At 52.8% G+C, this 17,954-nt stretch overlaps 6 protein-coding genes across 6 annotated transcripts; 2 read left to right on the plus strand and 4 right to left on the minus strand.

The window, feature by feature from the left end:
- Nucleotides 1-256: 256 nt before the first annotated feature.
- On the plus strand, nucleotides 257-2,302 carry A1O1_00534 (ATPase; the record flags this gene model as incomplete). The annotated part of the gene is made up of 1 exon (XM_007721452.1): nucleotides 257-2,302. One exon carries the CDS (start codon nucleotides 257-259, stop codon nucleotides 2,300-2,302), a length of 2,046 nt encoding a protein of 681 aa, XP_007719642.1.
- Nucleotides 2,303-3,025: 723 nt separating this feature from the next.
- Nucleotides 3,026-4,069, minus strand: A1O1_00535 (uncharacterized protein; the record flags this gene model as incomplete). Its single annotated transcript, XM_007721453.1, has 1 exon — nucleotides 3,026-4,069. One exon carries the CDS (start codon nucleotides 4,067-4,069, stop codon nucleotides 3,026-3,028), a length of 1,044 nt encoding a protein of 347 aa, XP_007719643.1.
- Nucleotides 4,070-4,192: 123 nt separating this feature from the next.
- A1O1_00536 (uncharacterized protein) lies at nucleotides 4,193-6,289 on the minus strand (the record flags this gene model as incomplete). Its single annotated transcript, XM_007721454.1, has 1 exon — nucleotides 4,193-6,289. One exon carries the CDS (start codon nucleotides 6,287-6,289, stop codon nucleotides 4,193-4,195), a length of 2,097 nt encoding a protein of 698 aa, XP_007719644.1.
- Nucleotides 6,290-8,829: 2,540 nt separating this feature from the next.
- On the minus strand, nucleotides 8,830-11,040 carry A1O1_00537 (uncharacterized protein; the record flags this gene model as incomplete). The annotated part of the gene is made up of 1 exon (XM_007721455.1): nucleotides 8,830-11,040. One exon carries the CDS (start codon nucleotides 11,038-11,040, stop codon nucleotides 8,830-8,832), a length of 2,211 nt encoding a protein of 736 aa, XP_007719645.1.
- A 1,751-nt stretch (nucleotides 11,041-12,791) lies between these two features.
- On the minus strand, nucleotides 12,792-14,519 carry A1O1_00538 (uncharacterized protein; the record flags this gene model as incomplete). The annotated part of the gene is made up of 4 exons (XM_007721456.1): nucleotides 12,792-13,049; nucleotides 13,101-13,258; nucleotides 13,309-14,169; nucleotides 14,219-14,519. The coding sequence occupies 4 exons, from the start codon at nucleotides 14,517-14,519 to the stop codon at nucleotides 12,792-12,794; spliced, it is 1,578 nt and encodes a 525-aa protein (XP_007719646.1).
- A 1,240-nt stretch (nucleotides 14,520-15,759) lies between these two features.
- Nucleotides 15,760-17,335, plus strand: A1O1_00539 (uncharacterized protein; the record flags this gene model as incomplete). The annotated part of the gene is made up of 4 exons (XM_007721457.1): nucleotides 15,760-15,955; nucleotides 16,014-16,462; nucleotides 16,514-16,625; nucleotides 16,683-17,335. 4 exons carry the CDS (start codon nucleotides 15,760-15,762, stop codon nucleotides 17,333-17,335), a joined length of 1,410 nt encoding a protein of 469 aa, XP_007719647.1.
- Nucleotides 17,336-17,954: the final 619 nt, after the last annotated feature.

Here is a 17,954-nt window from a genome sequence, read left to right on the forward strand (position 1 = left end):
ATCAAGGTTATAAGCTTAAGTGGCGGGGCGGCGGCAGCCTGACGCGTAAAGTGTCGTGGCGCGTGCTGTATCATGATATATTATTTCTCTATACTATACGCACCCAGTAGATAAAGTGACGCTCGACATCAACACATCACCCTCTCCATCCCACCCTTGGCCTGCCGTATCCGTGTCAAGCTGTGAGCAGTCTTGCAATATACGTCGACCTTTCTCCCTGGCTGCGCACAGTCCCCTTTAGCATGGAGGCGTCAAGATGGTCAATTGTCCTATCTGCGGCAAGGCGGTGAGCGCAGCCAATATCAACGCCCATCTCGACTCGGATTGCGTCGAGCACGTTGAGGACACGAATGTCACCGACAACAACAACACCCACACTACTACCAATCACAACGAAAATGCGAACGGATATCCCAGCGGAAATGTATCCTCACCGGCCGTCGCCCCGCTGTTCAAGACACCCGGCGCCAGCACGAGGCGCGACGGCGCAGGACCTTCGTCATTTGCGTCCTTCTTCTCCTCGTCCCAGCCTGTACCGCTACAGTCGCCGAGCGAACATCGAGCATCAACACCAGCGGTGAAACGATCGTTTGATCATGCCTCGTCAGCGCAAGCGAATAGCAATGGTCAGACGAAACGAGGGTTCGACTTCTCATCGACACAGCCTGCCGGCCAGACATCGACGAAGCGGACGTTAGAATTCCCATCGACGCAAAAGCAGACGTTGATCGGCCCATCAATACAGTCCAATTCCAACGGACATACTACGCAAGTGAAGAGGGAGGACGACAAAGATACCCAGCATAACGATGGCCAATCTAGCAATGGAGCGGCTGTTCATGAACAACCTCCCAACAAGAGACCCAAAACGAAACCCCCCAACGCCTTCGAAAAGGTCGCACCGCTAGCCGAGCGCATGCGCCCCAAGACCCTCGACGACGTATGCGGCCAGGACCTGGTCGGCGCGAACGGCGTGTTGCGAGGCCTGATCGAGCAGGACCGGGTGCCGAGCATGATTCTCTGGGGCGGCGCGGGGACGGGCAAAACGACGATCGCGCGGGTCATCGCCAGCATGGTCGGCAGCCGCTTCGTCGAGATCAACAGCACCAGCAGCGGCGTGGCAGAAGTGAAGAAGATCTTTGCGGAAGCGCGCAACGAGTTGGCCCTCACAGGTCGCAAAACCATCATCTTCTGCGACGAGATCCACCGCTTCTCCAAGTCGCAGCAGGACGTGTTCCTGGGTCCCGTCGAGGCCGGCCACGTCACGCTGATCGGCGCGACGACCGAGAACCCGTCGTTCAAGGTCCAGAACGCGCTCCTGTCGCGCTGTCGCACATTCACTCTCCAGAAACTCGGCGACGCGGACATCTGCCATATCCTCACGCGCGCCCTCGAGACGGAACAGGAAACATACAACCCGTCCCCGGCACTAGTGAATGACGAACTGATTAGATATCTCGCCGCGTTCGCCGACGGCGATGCCCGAACGGGTCTCAACCTGCTCGAACTGGCAATGACGCTGTCGCGCCATCCGGGGATGACCACGCCGCAGCTCAAACAGGCATTGACCAAGACCCTGGTGTATGACCGCGCGGGCGACCAGCACTACGACACCATTTCTGCGTTCCACAAGGCCGTGCGCGGCTCCGACCCGGACGCGGCACTCTACTATCTCGCGCGCATGATCCAGTCCGGCGAAGACGCGCTGTACATTGCGCGCCGCATGGTCGTTATCGCCTCGGAGGACGTCGGGCTCGCGGACCCGAGTCTGCTCCCGCTCGCGACCGCCGCGTACACGGCCGCCGAGAAGATCGGCATGCCCGAAGCCCGCATCAACCTGGCCCACGTGGCTGTCGCGTTGTGTCTGGCGCCGAAATCCACCCGCGTCTACCGCAGCTTGAATAATGCCATGCATGCCGTCCAGCAGGAGCCGGGCGTCGCGGGCCTGCCCATCCCAATCCATCTCCGGAATGCGCCGACCAGGCTCATGAAGGAGCTCGGGTATGGAAGGGAATATAAATATAATCCGAAATATGTCGGCGGGAAGGTCGTGCAGGAATATTTGCCCGATGCGCTGAAGGGCCGCAAGTTCTTCGAGGACGGCGATTTCGGAGACATGGTCGATGAAGATCTGGTCAGGCAGGAACAGGAAGAACAAAACGGAGAACCTGGTGTTGACCACAGTGCTGGCGTCGATGGGAGGAGTGTAAAGAATAATCATGCTGGTAACAGTGATGGAGTCGACGCTGATGTTGTTGGTGATGGTGCTGATGTTGGTCAGCTGGATTCACCACCAGTGTGATGTCCAGCCAACCGTGTCGAGACAGATCAAGTCAAGCATTGGATACGGAAAGACTGATGGACCAAATGTTGGATACATGGGCCAGCCGAATTCCAACGACATGACGACCAAAAACATTACAATACATAGCCTATTCGGTGGCCGCATATAAGAAGATAGACGGTTTAATTGATGGATTACGAAGAAGGCACAGGATTCTCGGGATGTTCGATGCTACTTTTCTCAGACTGGGTGAATCATGTGGGAAATGACATGACGCCAAAAGCGCTGTAGTCAGGGTACAATCATTGGATAAGGTATGAGAAGGACAAAGTGTCGATGTTGAGACAGGGCGACGCTCTGCCTTTGTTACCGTCAATGAAAGAGAAGGTCGCACCATGAGCAATGAGATCAGGTCACTTGGTTTCACCGACTTGAAAGTCGGACCAACTCATGTTGCCCATATTCTACCACCTCCGGGAACAAGACTCTCGACGCGACAATGCCTCGATGTCTCTGCCACTACATCCCCATTCAGTCTGCTCCCAATGTTGTCGGGGTGGATACCAAGGACACACAGCGAAGCAAGACATCTTGACGCTTGGACAGATTCGCGTCAAAAGCCGAGCTGGAGTCATCCAGCCCTCCCTGTTCCTCCACGATCCCGACATAGACGTCGGAGGGTGATCCAGTAGCGCCTCGGTCCTCCTATTGCTTCCTCTTTCCTTCATCTGGATTTACACCCTAATTCCCCAAGGATATTCCCGGCAGAGGGGGGAGCCCTCGAATCTCTTCATCGCTCCAGCCAGCAGCATGGAGTGCATCTAGACCATCTTCAAAATACGTCTGCTCCGCTTCAGAAACAGTTAAAAGGCGGTCGATCTGACCTGTCATCAGGGTGTATCGCGGGGTTGGTCCGACTCCAATGTAAGGAAAGCGATGCCTATGCTCAATGTAAGGAAAGCGATGCCTATGCTTAGGCTTTCCGATAGTAGGAAAGTAACAAGCCTCGTCTTCTAGCCATGTGTCAAGGAAGTGTCTAGGTATCACGCGCCATGGTTCTTTAGGACCGAGGACAATAATCTGCTTGGAGCTGCCTGTGGCTCCAACCTCGCTCAACAAATGGCACAGAGTCTCCTTCCATATGCTCATTGCCAGAAGTTCCCGAGCGGTCCATTCGCAAATGATGACTCGGTCATATTGCTGCGACATCGGAGGCCGACGATTCGAGAACCACCAATCTGCCTCAGGTTGCGAAATATGGTAGGGTAGAGGAAGGGTGGGGTCCGCGCCGGCTTGCAGACATACCTTCAGGGCATGCCCCCATAGCGCAACGTCGTCCTTTCCGGTGGACGCGTATGGCAACATGCGCAGGATGCGACGCCAGATGGTATAGGTATGATCCACCCATGATGAGCAGACATTCGGACCCATTGTTCCGTTCACATCGGCTCCAAGATTGACCAAAAGAGACACTGTTTGAGCAGTCTCCCGCGAAGGTTGGGAACAGACCTTCAAATAACGTCGAAGCAGCCCGGTCAGATAACCGGTGTTATGTCGCATGCTGGAGCCCTCGAGTTTGTGCTTCGTGTAGCACACATGGTTCATATCCAAGAACGCTGCCGTGTAATCAACTTCCTTTGTATGTTGGTCGACAGGCCACTTATCTCGGAAGCCAATTGTATCAGAAGATGCCAACGAAAGAATCGTCTCACAGACTGCCTCCAATTGTGACAGCATTTCAACGGAGTCATCCTCTTCGAACGGGAATCTATACACGTCGAACATATTACGTAGGCCCCGGGGCGTCGGATCGCAAATCAGAACCAAGGCCAGAACCAAATTGCATCGGAAGAATATCTTGAGTAAGTCTTCTTCGCACATTGGCTGAGCCTCGAGTAATTGCTGACCTTAAGGCGTGCGTAGCCATTCATGTGCCGTCCGATGCATGAACGAAACCCTGAATGTGCGATAACTCTTTCGAAGCTCGAGCAGTCTGTTGAGCGTTGCAGGACATCGCCCGACAGCACTCTTTTGCAGAGTAGATAGGTGTTTCTTGTCGTAATGCTCTTCAATAATATGGTCCTCATGGACCTCCAAAAACCCGGCACAACATGCCAACAATCTCTTTCGAGATCTCTCGAGGTCGATACTTCCTCCCAGATCCTCGACTTTCAGACTGTCTAAATTGTCTAGATACCGACGCTGCAGATTCTCATCACCCGCGATCGCATATACAACTAGAGTCTCATCAAGGTATCTCTGGGCGAGCCGAAGATAAAGCACGGCCTCTTTGGCGTAGAGCGGATGATCTGCTTCCATTCTCCTCCACATGTGGGCATAGAGATTGAAGATACCTTCCGGGATCTGCTCAAGACGAGATGACAGTGTCCGCCAATCATCCCCGTTCCTGACACCCCGCAGGAGCGAGTGAATGGCTAAGCGAACCCAGAGAAATACTCCATCAGCTTTGGCGACAACACGTTTGACCAAGTCAGCAGTCTCATTGGGGTATGACTGATGTAGGAATTGTGTTTCTGGGTCGTGTATCAGATTGTCCTCGACGTATCTCACGATGTCGGGTTCGGTCAGATCCTGCAGCCTTAGCTTAGGACAGGTGCGGTATAGTCTCTCGATTGCCGTGGAAGGTCGACTGGAAATGCATATCTTGACGCCAGTCTTACCGCGGAGAATGGCGAGGATCTCTGTGATGGCACTGAAGTCTTCCTGCAGCGCTGGAAACTCATCCAGTCCGTCGAGAAAGAAACATAACCGGCTGGGCACCGCCTGGATCACCAAGGAAAGGAGATGTAGAAGTTGCTTTCTTGTCCAGATTGTGGGTGTGTCCACAGCTACCTTTTGCCGGATCAAGTCCGACCAAATTCGGGGTCTGGCTGTCCGGTCAAGCGACGTGAGCATCTGCCAAATCAATGATCGTAGGAGCCCGATTTCATTCTTCTGTAGGTCAACCCCGGCTTCCCAGAAGAAAAAGGTCAAAAGGAGTACGGGAAGGTCGGACGACCGCAGCAAAAGTGCAGCTTTCGTCCTGTCATCTTGTACGATAAAGTTCATCAAAGTCGACTTTCCAGAACCAGGTTTACCGAGAATCCAATATAGCTGACTGTCATTTTGTGCCCAATCAAAGAAATTGCTCCACGGCTTTGCAAGACCTATGGACTTGTCAAAGATCCATTCGTACGTTTTCCTGTGGGCATCCTCGATGCTATTTTGGCGAAGTTCGATTTCCGGGAAATGTAGGCTTTTGATAAGGTGGTCAAGCTTGACATCCTGGGTCTGTGTATCTAGCAAGCGGTCAATCTCCTGGGTGGTGTGGTGCCTTGTGACAAGATGCTCTTTGGTAATATGACGGGTAGTCTCGTCATTCAATGCGGTGATAAGATTCTTGACACGTGTATTGCCGTCTAAGATTTCATGCACGAGTCTTTGCTGCACATTGGAAAGACTGTCGCCGACGTTGGTCTGTTGGGTAGCAATGCTGCCCATATTTTGGCTTCCAACACTGTTAGCCCGCGTATCAATTTTCAAATGCTCAGTGATAGACACATACCTAAGATGGACCAGTATCTTTGAGTCTAAGACCTTTACGTACTGGTCCAGCTCGCTCTTCAACTCTTCAACTTGTCGCCAACGTCTTTTGGCGTTGTAGCCTTTCAACAAGGCGGCGAGAGTCCGCTGTCTTGTTGCTGGCGAGCTCTCCAAGGTTAGAAGTAGTTCCCGAAGCTTGTGGGCAACGCCTCCACACTTTTTGGCCAGGTCGACGAGGTCAACGTTGCTCTTTAGAAGCCGAATCTTGTTTGGGTCATTGTTCAGCGAATCTTGCAGTGACTGGTAGCATTCCGACACTTGCTGGGTTGCATAGAGCATAGCCTCGATCTCCTTGGCCGTTCCTCGCTCACGGAACTGTTTATAGACTTCCACCGCTCGCCAGGAGGCGCCCACGAGTTGCAAGACGTTACAGACCAAACCCAACGCAATAAAACCTTCCATGGTGGAGAGGTAGCAGCCTAGCAACAAGCGAGGTCGGACGGTTCGCGGTGGTGCATGAATAAAGTCGAGACTGAAGGTGGTGGCAGAACCTAATGAGAGATTCTACAAGCTCAATGCCTGCCTCAAGTCCACAAAGTACCGCGACGACGGGCGACGACGGTAGTGGAACCGTTGAGAATGATTGAAGTGTGAAGTAACAGGAAGATAAAAGGAATCTTCGCACTGGGCTCTTGATGTGGCTGAGGGCAGCCAGAGTGGGAGCCCCTCTTCAGCATGCTTAACGCCTGCTGACGGTATGCGGTTTGGTGTAGGCTGCCTGGAGGTACTGAACTTCTGGCAAGGCAGAAAACGGTCGGCTGTGCTGTGCTGTGTTGTCTTGCTCTGGGTGGCTGGGTGCGTGCAGAAGCGCGACGCCGGACCAATGGTCCCTTACCTGTAATGGTCTCTCCTCCCTGTCCAGTTCGACGTAGTGAGGCTGCATCCCGGCGGCCTTAAGAGGGTCATCAGCCTATCATGGTCAGGAGGCCACCCAGAGACCAAGGCACATGAGACTTGAAATCGATTGAAGGTAGCTGTGACCTACTAGGAGGTAGGCGCTCAACTACCGGTACAAAGTTGAAGAAGGTGGTCGAGAAGGAAGAAGGGAGAGAGCCAGCCAAAGAATATGGAGGAACTTGAAGGCGGTTACGAGGATGTCAGTGATTGCTGTTGTCGGTTGTGCCTGCTTCCTTCCTGCTTCTTGCCTTCTTTCTGCGCTTGCCGAACGGGAAAATAAATAATAATTTTTGCGATGATGGTGTTGAATATGGTGCCCTGAAAAGACGTTCCGTGTTGGCTCATCAAATCCGCGGACAAATTCCTAATTGGGTACTGGAATTCCCTGTTCAAGACAAGATTTCCTTTTTCATCACGTGATACCGGCCAGGAGTGAGTTCATCACCGGGCTGTGGCTATATCCTAATATAGCACAGAATATCTGTATCTGTGTTTACAATACAAAGTAAAGGAATGAACAGGGATCGCTTTGCGACATTGTCAGGCCAGATCATGACATTCGTATCTATCTAAGCAGCTGCCTATCTACACGCGAAAAGAATTGACCCGCCTCCCGAATCCGAGGCAAGAGACGGCGTAAACAGACAACGCTTTGATCTAGCCCACGGCCTTTTTTTGTTTTCCTTGTGGAGTTGGGGTAATGTCGAACCGCACGGTTGACTTGTTTTTGTTCATTCGTGCGATCCGGCAGAGGAGGGGTTGTGTGGACTCGGAGCAAGTGCTACACAAGTCCGTCCTGGAGTCCGTATGCTCCAGCATGCCGGTGACGATCGGATCCCGCATGCTAGGACCCGGGCCACCTGGAGCATACAGACAGAGAGGACCTTCTTCGAAATGAACCGTCGCAATAGTCGTCCCCTCTTCTCGACTCTCGATCTGTTCTGGCAAGACATGCGATGATCGACAGATCGGTTGAGTTGGCGGGTGTAGTCGAAATTGAAGAAACCAACTTTGCAGAGCTCACCCCGAAGGTGAACTCATTCGGTTGGACGCCAATAAATGACCTCCGGATCATCTTCTCACCAAGCACACCACTTTCGACTTTCTCCGAAGATCAGTGAAGAGACAATGGCCCTGGCCGAAACAAGACCCTGGCTGAACCAAGAAGCTTCCGAGGAGACAACCCGCAGGAGACCGACGCCAACGCAAATGAGGGCCTCAACATCCACGCACACTTCAACAGCTGCCATGAGATATCCCCCGAGACCATAGCTCAACAACAACAAAAATGCCTGGGTCGGAAGAGCCTACGCAACATCGCCCTACCATAATAGGACGAATGGGGGCTCTAAACCGACTTGGTTCCAAACGTTCAAAAAACAAGACCTGCTTCGTCCCCGAGATACCACCATTGCCCTGAAAGGGCACAATGAGGTATATAAGATCGATAGGACTTATGGTTCCACTCCATCACGCGACTCCGGCTGCGATAAAAGGCGCAGTGCCACTAATCTCAGTACACCGAATGCCTTACTTATCACCTCTCTCGTGCAAGAAAGGCGCGAGGGCCACTCTGGGGAGTCGAGGGCCATCGAAAGGTCGGCGGAAAAAAGAGCAAAGGCTCTCAACCGAAGGAAGAGAGACTGTCTGCGCCACCGGAGAAGGGGCAGGGAAGGAATATTGGTCCCTCGGTGTTGGCTGAGGGTTTATTGCCTGGTGAGATGCGAGGCCGGACGTTTCTTGCTTTCTTTTGTTCAAAGATCGGTACAAAGAAAATCCCGGCGTCGTTCTCTTCCCAGGACAAAGAGATGCCCTCGCAAAGCATATCATCATTCACATCACACGCGCGTGACGCAATGCCACCCGTGAAATCTCGTAAATCACGGTCTGGCTCCAATCAGAATTCCATTACTTCTCCACAAACGTTCATTTGCTCTCCGCGTTATGCCACTCTGGTAGATGAGCGAACTCGGGAATTTCCGAATTCGGCTGCTTGTACCCTGCACAAACTGATCATTGAGCAGAATCCCCTCGCTCCTCGCTCCTCAACTGTTCCAGATGCTCCCCTGTTTGATGTCGATTCCAGTGGGTGGAGTCTCCTCATGCGCCCGCCATCCAGCAATTCCGAGCTTTGATCCTTGATAGCCGCCTTCCCGCACGTCAGCCTCCTTGGATGGGGTATACCTGGGTGCTGGCGACGTTGGTCTGGTATTGTTCACTGCCGACAGCGGGATATCTGCGAACCCGGTATACCGGTCTTGGTCGTTGGAGCGAAAGTCATGATTTGACGCAGTGGACGAAGGAAATGCCGGAGCACCACCTTCACCCCTAACTTTCTCCCGCCCAGCCCAAAGTGAAAGAGCCCGAATGACCCCAATGAGCACGACCAAAATCCATACAAGAAGAATGACGGTGGAAATGATGGCCTCTGTCCGAATGGTGTCTGATACTATGGTGATAACCCGGGCAACAGCGCTGGTAATCTTGTCGCTTGCTGCATCACCCGGACTCGCAAGAAACGAGTCACCGGAGTTGCTGGATGATGCAAGACTGGCCACGGCACCCAAGCTGAAAGTGTCATTCGGAAGAGTTGGGAAGTCGACATGCGCATTATCGTGGACCCAGGTCAACCCTTTCTCAATCCCCGCGATTTTCATGAGAACGAGGCAGTTCAGGACTTCCAGGATTGGGTCATACAGAGGCGTGCCGCCAAATGTCGTGTTCAGCACGTCTGTTGTCTTGTCCACAAATGCATTGAGAGTATCGTTGATTGCGGTCGTGGTGGTGTTGACCCACCCCAGCATGTCCTGATTGATGTCGCGGCTAGTGGACGCAATGGCGGCGTTGGTGCCAATGGCCCATGCCTGGGATGCATTGTTGAGTTGAGTTACGACCTTGTCGGAGAAGGCACCCACTTGGTTGGAAAGATTCGGGACCTCTTTTTGTAGGGACCGCAGCAGGATGGCCTGACAAAGACATGAAAAGAGACCCGCCAGTGCGAGGGCAAGGACAAATAACGCCGCGTCGGAGGTAGCATAGGCAATGACCCAACGAATAAGATTCTTCTTTCGCTGAGATTCCACAGAGTGTGAAGCCTTGAGCCCAGCAGATGAAGTGTAAGGCCGACTGACCAGGTACACAACTTCCATGGGGTCACGCGAATCTGATTGAATCAATTGGCTACGCTCCTGCATCTTCCGCCAACGACGAATCTCGCGCCATGCCATAGGGACCATTGCCAGGATAGCCAGGGTAAGCAGGACACCAATGAAAACTCGGCGAGCAATGGCAGCTAGGTTAACTAGATTGTCAAAGAAGTCATTGATTCCGTCATTGTCACTGCAAAAGCTCAGCTCCTGCTTCTCAGGTACAGGAAACATAGAACGATTGAACGTGTAGTTGCCAAGGGAGCCATTGATGAGCTGCTTGACCTCTTCGAAGGGAAGCCGAATAACACCTTCGGTGAAGTTCTTGACTTGATCGAAGGTAGGGATCGACTTGTTGAGCTTTTGGAGATCGGCATCCAGGTTCGCCGGTAACTTGAGACCTTGTAAGGTTTTGACTTGCTGGGTCAAGTTCAGTGGTGGAGGTTGCGGAACCGAGAGTCCAAACGCTGTGATGCCCTTGAGGGCATCTACAAACTTGTCGTACGCTGATTCGAAATCCTTCACCGCGCCTGACATGTCATTTCCGAGATTCTTGGTGAGTGTGTTGAGACCAGTTTGTGCAGAGTCCAGGGCTCCAATAACTGTATTCAAACTTCCGCTGACGGCCAAAGTGATCAGGCAGAGGTAGGTATTTGTCATCATGCCGATGACAAACACGACAATCTCTTCAACAGCTGTAACGCTCAAGCTGGTCATCTGCATCAGACCGTTGACCGACTTCTCAACACTGGTGGCAGCCATTTCATTTACGCCCTGCGACATGTAATGAGGCATGGATGCCATGGTGGAGCCCATCGATTCAACGTCCGAACATGCCGAAAGTGCTTCGCGTCGTGCCGAGCCCAAGTCGTTGTCGATACCAGAAATGGCGATAAGGGTGCGAGCGAGAACGAGCAGGAGCAGTATGGTCCATCGATTGAGCCATATCTGTGATAAACGAGCCCGGAGGCCTAGGTAGGGTGTAATGGATGGTGCAGTGTGTGCCAACGACCGAGGTGGGCCTTGGTTGGAGTAGTAGTCTCGTATCTCATGGCTGCCTGCAGGCATGGACGGAGGAGGGCCAGCCGGAAAGGCTGACGAGGCGGACATGGAAGAGAGATCGACGAGGAATTATCTGGATATTAAATTCGAAGTCAGTAATCTGTGAGGATGGTGGAAGTAGAATTGCAGGTAGGGCTCGCTCAGTCAAAGAAGCAAATGAGAAAGAGAAGTCTTGGTGGTGCAGCAACAAGTGACAGCCAGACAGGCATGTCCGGTTGACAAGGAAAGTCATTCAGATTTTGTCAAAGAAGAATTATTTAGAGCAAACAAAAGGAGATTTGTGACTCTGAATAGTGCAACAGACTGCAACAATAGCGACCACAGTGAATGGATTGATTGACAAAGAACAATAGGACAATAGGACAATAGGACAATAGGACAAGAATAGGAAATTCTGCCACACGTACCGCTTTCCCCGTAAATCTTTCCTCCACGCCGCAGAGCCACCAGCAACATATCGCACAAGGCTATTCCTGGCGTGAAACAGAATTTCAAATGTCAGAAAAGCCGTGCTTGTTGCGGCCAAGGACGTCAACTGGTAGCGATGTTTCCATCCAGGTCGGCGCCTAAGTCTGAAAACAGCGCCACCAGGCTGGAGAAGCGCCCACCAACCATCTCTCCCGGGTTTCTTTCACGTCAAACACGCGCTCTCACGTGAGTCCTGAGACTCGAAACTTGTTGACACGGCGGAAGAGATGGGTGTAGCAGGCGATCTCCAGGTTGCGTCGCCATCTTCCCAACTGCATCGGTGCCGTTTCGAGCACGATGCGCCCGGCTGAAACCTGCTGAGCAGGTAGTTATCTTCTCTGGCCCACCAAGACGCAGTCCTCGACAACGACACCGGACAGTTGGGAATGAGGCACGACGATGCAACTTGACGTCCAAGCTTGTGCCTCAGCAAGAGCCCGTTAAGTGACAAGGCGAAGGAAAGCAGGCTTTTAAAGAGTGAGGTCAGCCACCGCCAGAACCCACCCCTGTGGCGTCTGGGGGGCATCCAGCAGACATCGTATTAAGGTATTAAGGTTGGCTGGAAATGAGGTCATTCCTTGTTTACACCCTTGTCGATTCCGTCCTTAGCACACCGCTTCTGTCTTAGTGTCTCCCCGAGCATCATTGCGCTTCAAGTTCTTCTACCTGTAAGCTGTTGTTGGCTTTTGTCAACCGCCTCATTCACGTCGGATCTGGTCTATGGGATTCACGCGGATGTCAGGCAATATTGTACACATCTACTTGCTTGGCGATAAATCGCACAGCCAGACCTATGCTGCTGTAGCGGCCCTGTCGATCTGGACGCGAGCAACAATGTATGCGACATCGATATCTCTCCTTTGCACAACCGCACTGCTTCAATCACTGCGGCAGCGGTGATTGTTTTGTGGCTCAATAGGTGCAACTAAGCATTTCATCTGAGCTGATAGCGGGAAGCCAAGCCATCATATATATCAGGCCTGGCGCGGAAAATCTCGGGAGGGCGAGGTGAGCGCAGAGTCTTTGAGTGTCCAGGCACGAGGCAGTCATCAGCACAACGGGGTTCGTGTCACGCTGGTCAGTCTTTGCGTATCATCCACCGGTCACCAAGGTGGAATAATGCCTCCAAGAGCCCGGGTGGCACTCATCAACAATCACAGCATGCACGACGTTGCGAGGAGGTTTTTGCGAGGAGTTTGGGACAGCTCATCCATAGTTTCGAGAAGGCGGGTCAAGTCGTCAAACGGTTCGGGTGGTTCGAGTGGGTCGAGGTCCACCAGCAGAGGCACACAGTCCAGTCACGAACCCGGTCACAGTCAACTCACGGGCCTTTACCGTTGCTCACCTTGACCTGGAACACCTTGTTGTTGGTTCGCCGCAAGTGCTGAGTACCACATCTGAAGATAATTCTGGTAGCCGCCGTAGGCAGCATAGGGGTCGGCCGCACCGGCAGCTGGGGGTGGGAGAGCCGAGGGACCCGGCGGAGCTGGCTGAGCGGGAGGGATCCCACTGACAGGATAGACGGGCGGCGGCGCCGAGTATCGATCCGAATAGTCGTCGCGCGGCTCACGGCCTTGAGTGCGAGCACGCTGAGCTTGCGATCAGCGTGGTCCTTCTCGGAACGGTCTTGAATAACTTACCACAGTGTCAACCTTCTCCATGATAGCACGTTTGGCAGCGTCGATAGCATGTCTGCTACCGACCAAACCAATCTCTCGTTCGACGTCGCGGCCACTTGCGGGCGAGACGTTGATCTTGCATCCTGTCTGATTCTGCATGTCGCGAATGGACTCACCACCTGCCAACAACATTAGCAGCAGTTCCGCGGCGAGGAGTTACAACCGTTACCTTTCCCAATAATCATGCCAACGGCCTCGCCGGGCACGATAATGCTGTCGTTCACTTTGCCTTGTGGTTCCTCTCGCTCCCGGTGAAGGTCCTTGACGCTAATGCCTTTCTGATCGCTCTCCACGATCTCTAGAATTAGGTCTCTGGCATACTGCTGGGCCGATAAACTGCCGATCAGATTCACTGGCCGTAATCCATTGACGCTTTTGTTTTCTCCCACGATATTAATGTGACAGCCACTCCGGTCCTGCAGGTCTCGGATCGTCTCACCGCCCCTGCCGATAATAAGGCCCACCGTTCGGTCGGGAACCATCATCTGCAGACTGTCGCCTTCCTTGGTGGTAACCACCGAGACCTTGCTCTGAGTGCGGGGCTTGTCCTGTCCTCTCTTCGCCAAGTCATTGTCGTCAATGATCTTGTAGATCTCGGCTTTAGCGGCTGCACGAGAAGACCGACTGCCAGAAATCCTGCAATGTCTCTGACTGCCTGCGACTTCTGGGCCATCCAGGAATTGAACTCGAGCACCGGTTGTGTTCTCGACTCGTCGAAGGGTCTCCCCAGAGCGTCCTATGATCAAGCCCACCACACTTTTATCCAACGGAAGGACTTCAGATTCACCTTCAGCCCCTCTGTCCTTGCCTGGTGATCGATCGTCTCTATACCGGGCAGGGGAATGACGGCCGCCTCTAGGCGAAAATGAACGCTCCCTACTGTAGCCAGGTGCAACGTTACGCCGGTCGTCACGATACGGGTTGTAAGAATCGCGAAAACCATCTCTGCCTGGGCGAGGCGGAGAGCGCGAGGGGGACCTTGATCGTCGGTAGCCTCGGCCACCTGCGCGAGGGTCGGAGTTCATAGGAGCTATCCCTCATGTCAGTATGGAGAAGATATGGCTTGCGGGTCATCTTACGTCTGCTGGGATCATAGGACAGACCCTTTTCCGCCGCGATACCACGGGCTTTGGCAATGGCATCTGCGATGCTAACAGAGCCGGAACTGACTGGTTTGATGTTGGCTAAATCGACGCTGCCGGAGCTGATCGGCTGAGGAAGTCCGTAAGGGGTTGCGCTGGTCGGTGGGGTGGCATACTGAGGTGGAGGGTAGGGCGCCCCAGGCACAGGCGGAGGAAGAGGAGGAGGAGGAGCTTGCGAAGGTGTTCCACCCTGTCTCTGGGCTGCGAGAGCAGCAAGTATGTTGCTGAGATCCGCCATGGCGGAGGGAATATAGCGATAATTCGGGATGGACGAGACCCTAAAACTGAAAAAAAAGAATAGAATAAATGAACTGGAGTGAGACTGAGAAGTGAAAGCCCGAGTCTGGCAGCTGCATTCGATCACTGGTGCTATGAGTTGCGGGGGTTCCAGCCAATTTTGCAAACTTGAACGCAGCCAACTTGAACTTGAACTTGGAAGGTGTCGCACGGCAGTCAGCAATACCACACACGTGATTAAGTGGTTGTCTCTAAGCCTTAAGTGGATTAGTGCAATATCTCAGTCACGTGAGGATGAACTTCCTCCATCCAACGCCCCCTTTTTTGTCGTTCTATCACAACTGGAAAACATTACTATATACCGTATATCGACGGCTTCATATCTGTGGACTGAATGCATCATGCTCCAGCCTGGGATATCGTTGTTTGTGACTTGGTTGTCCTCACATATCAGCTCATGCCATGATCCACGCCCTCTTCAAGAGCTCTTTGTAGTTGACAAGACCACCCGCGACCCTTTAGCCTTGGGACGAAACACCTTTCCACCTCTGGAGAAACGTTATCTTCAACGCGTTGTTGCTCTGGCTACGCGCACGATGGTTCTGAACTTAGCTCGGAATGGCCAACGTCCCGTGTACCGCTGCATTGAATGTTTCATTTTTTGAATCTCTGTTCATCGACGTGTGCTGAAGACTAAGTTGTAGTCCTGTCAGCTCCGACGAAGCATGATAGATGAAGATTTCTACGCTGGAACATTCGATACGTGTTCAAAGCTGTTTCATCTGGCAAAAACAACGAGCCCATTTCGAATAGGCCGTGACTCTGGAAATGCCTTGTCAAACATCACCAGGCTGGATTCCGCACAAAGACACTGTGGGGGCGGACCTGGTGGTGAGTCCCCAGTCGTGCCTGTCATCAGATCCGGCCTGACAGCACCAGGCCAACATGGTAGTGGTATTGTTCCCTAGCCGGAGCAATAGTCACTGCGGCACGGGAAACCCATTCGCAATGATCAAAGGACGGAGAAGCAGCGGCAAACGAGGATGACATACCGCATGCTGATGAGTTATGCGGTTGCTTAGTCGTCAAATAAACAAGGCCAGAGTCTACAGCGCAGTCAGTCCCTTTTGGAGAGAACGCGAGCACGTTCTCATAATGCTGGGCTCTGTGCGCAGTGTATCATCCTCTTTTACTCACACTCCTTCCCTTGTTGACGAAGGGCTTTGTTCTTCAGATTTCTCATGGCAGAGACAAAGGACGAGAAGCTGGGCGAAGATACCGGCGACGAGGTCGCTGAGATCGCTCAGGCAAATGAACCCATGAAATCGAAGAAGGGAAAGAAACCCAAGAAGAAAAACAAGCCGAAGCAAAGAAAGATACAGAGGAAGCCGTACGCTGCCCATAAACGCGATGAAGAGCCTCCCTCGGCTTCTCAAGGTACGCCTGACTTACATGATCAATACTTGGGCCAAGCTCGCTGATGTTTTTCTTGCAGAAACGCTTGATTCTTCAGCTCTGCTGAACCAAGGCCTCACTCGTCCATTGGAGAATGTAACACCTGGCACTGCTTCTGTCAGCCAATCCCCGCGCGTGACGAACAGCGCAGTTGTCCCAGACGTTGATTGTTTATCTTCGCCTGCGGAAATCAAAAAGTCCCACAAGCAGAAGGTCTCGCCAAGCCCACAGCAACAGAAACTCGAGAATACTTCACACATCATCAGGAGACACGTCGAGAGAACTATGGCTACCGTTGGTTCGACCAGCGAAGGCTCGGGACTGGGCAAAAGCCCGTGTGCTGAAGACCGGGTCAAGGAAGACAGTGCAATCGGTCGCCAGGCCATGGAAAACAAGCGAATTCACCAAGAGGCAGATGAGGATCTTGTCGCAGGTTTATCGGCACCGCTACAAAACGTGCATCTTACAGGCGACTTGACCAATACTCAGGTAAGTGTTTGAGATGCGGGGAGAAACCGCAGTCACTGACGAGACCTCCAGACGTCGACCACGTCCGCCGTATCATCAACTGTCCCCAAGTTCAAGTTCGACAGCATGGATCCTCGACTGTTATGCCCGAAGCCGGATTGCCGCCGAATGACCAGCTGCTGGGGTAGGCGCTCCCGAGGATTGATAACTGTGACCAAATACTGATTTTGTCGACTTCTAGACTCTCTTGTTGTTATCTGCCCTGCCTGTGGACCAGAAAGCTACGTACGCTATTGTCGCAAAGAACATCTTTTCGAAGACATCCAACGTCACTGGGTGATGGAATGCGAAAAAGCCAGGATACTAGGGCCAATCGATCGAGATACGATACGGAAGAGTCAAACACCAACTAGGGCATATGTCGTCGGCCACCGGCATAATCTGGTTGAACGTCACCGACAGGCGGTCTACCGTGCGATGTCGGAAAGCGACTATTTTATCTTCAACGATGTTGAGATGGTCGACCGCGACATTGCCAGGCCGAGCAATGAGGAATGGAACGCAGTACGTGGAACAGGCCAAGTCGTGCTGCAATTGGTCTTTCCAGACGACATGACTCCCCAATCAAGCCGAAGATTGTTCGAACACCACATCGTGCAGTGCCTGATGTATGGAAATCCATTGGCCCGTGAAAGTTGTTTGACTGCGTTCCACTTAATTCGAGAGGCTCTCATCATCTCTGGTAACTGGACGGAACAGATAGTGACCTATCTGTGTATGCAGTTGGCGGGAGAATGGGGTGGCTTCGCTGTTCCCGAACACTTTCGGAATGTGCTTGAGGTGAACAAGATGTGGCGAGAGCGAGGGCTTCTTCCAATATTGCAGAGTGAATAAGGATGATAGGGGAGCCTGTCATCTTCGCACTGCTATGTGATTGGGCAGTTGGCGATCTGGCTGTGGAGAAAATGTGGTAGACTTCTCGAACAGCATTGGCCTTGGGGAAGCGTGTCTGGCCTGTTCTCGTCTGGCAATAACGACGAACGGGAGAACAGTAATGTATGTTATGGGTCGCGTTCAGCATGGACAACAGTGCTGGTGTACTGAGTAGCTAGCTACCTATGTACCGAAGTTCGCTCCGACATCCCTGGGTTCGTACAATCTCCCCTGGTTGCCGTCGCCCGCTTCCACCCTCTTGGGGTGTGGTTGACCGGAGGTCTCCGATGACCACGTGACCGAGATAAGCGGAATCTCCATTTCTGGACGATCTGATTGGCGCGGCGGGCGTGCAACTCCTTTGTACTATCGTTCCATCGGCCGTCCCCTCTACATCTTTGGCCTCGTACTGCTAACAACGTCCTCTCTGTGATTCGTGCGCCGCCACCTCCATGCAGAGGTTGCATATGGTCCTATCGATTCCATGAGCAATTGCTATGATGTGAGATCCAGATATCGCCGATAAGTTTGCTGTTCTTTTTCTCTGCTTTCTTTATCTCCTCTGGAAGAAGTATTGCTT

The sequence above is a fragment of the Capronia coronata genome (assembly GCF_000585585.1).
Source record: "Capronia coronata CBS 617.96 chromosome Unknown acBCG-supercont1.1, whole genome shotgun sequence".
Lineage (NCBI taxonomy): Eukaryota > Fungi > Ascomycota > Eurotiomycetes > Chaetothyriales > Herpotrichiellaceae > Capronia > Capronia coronata.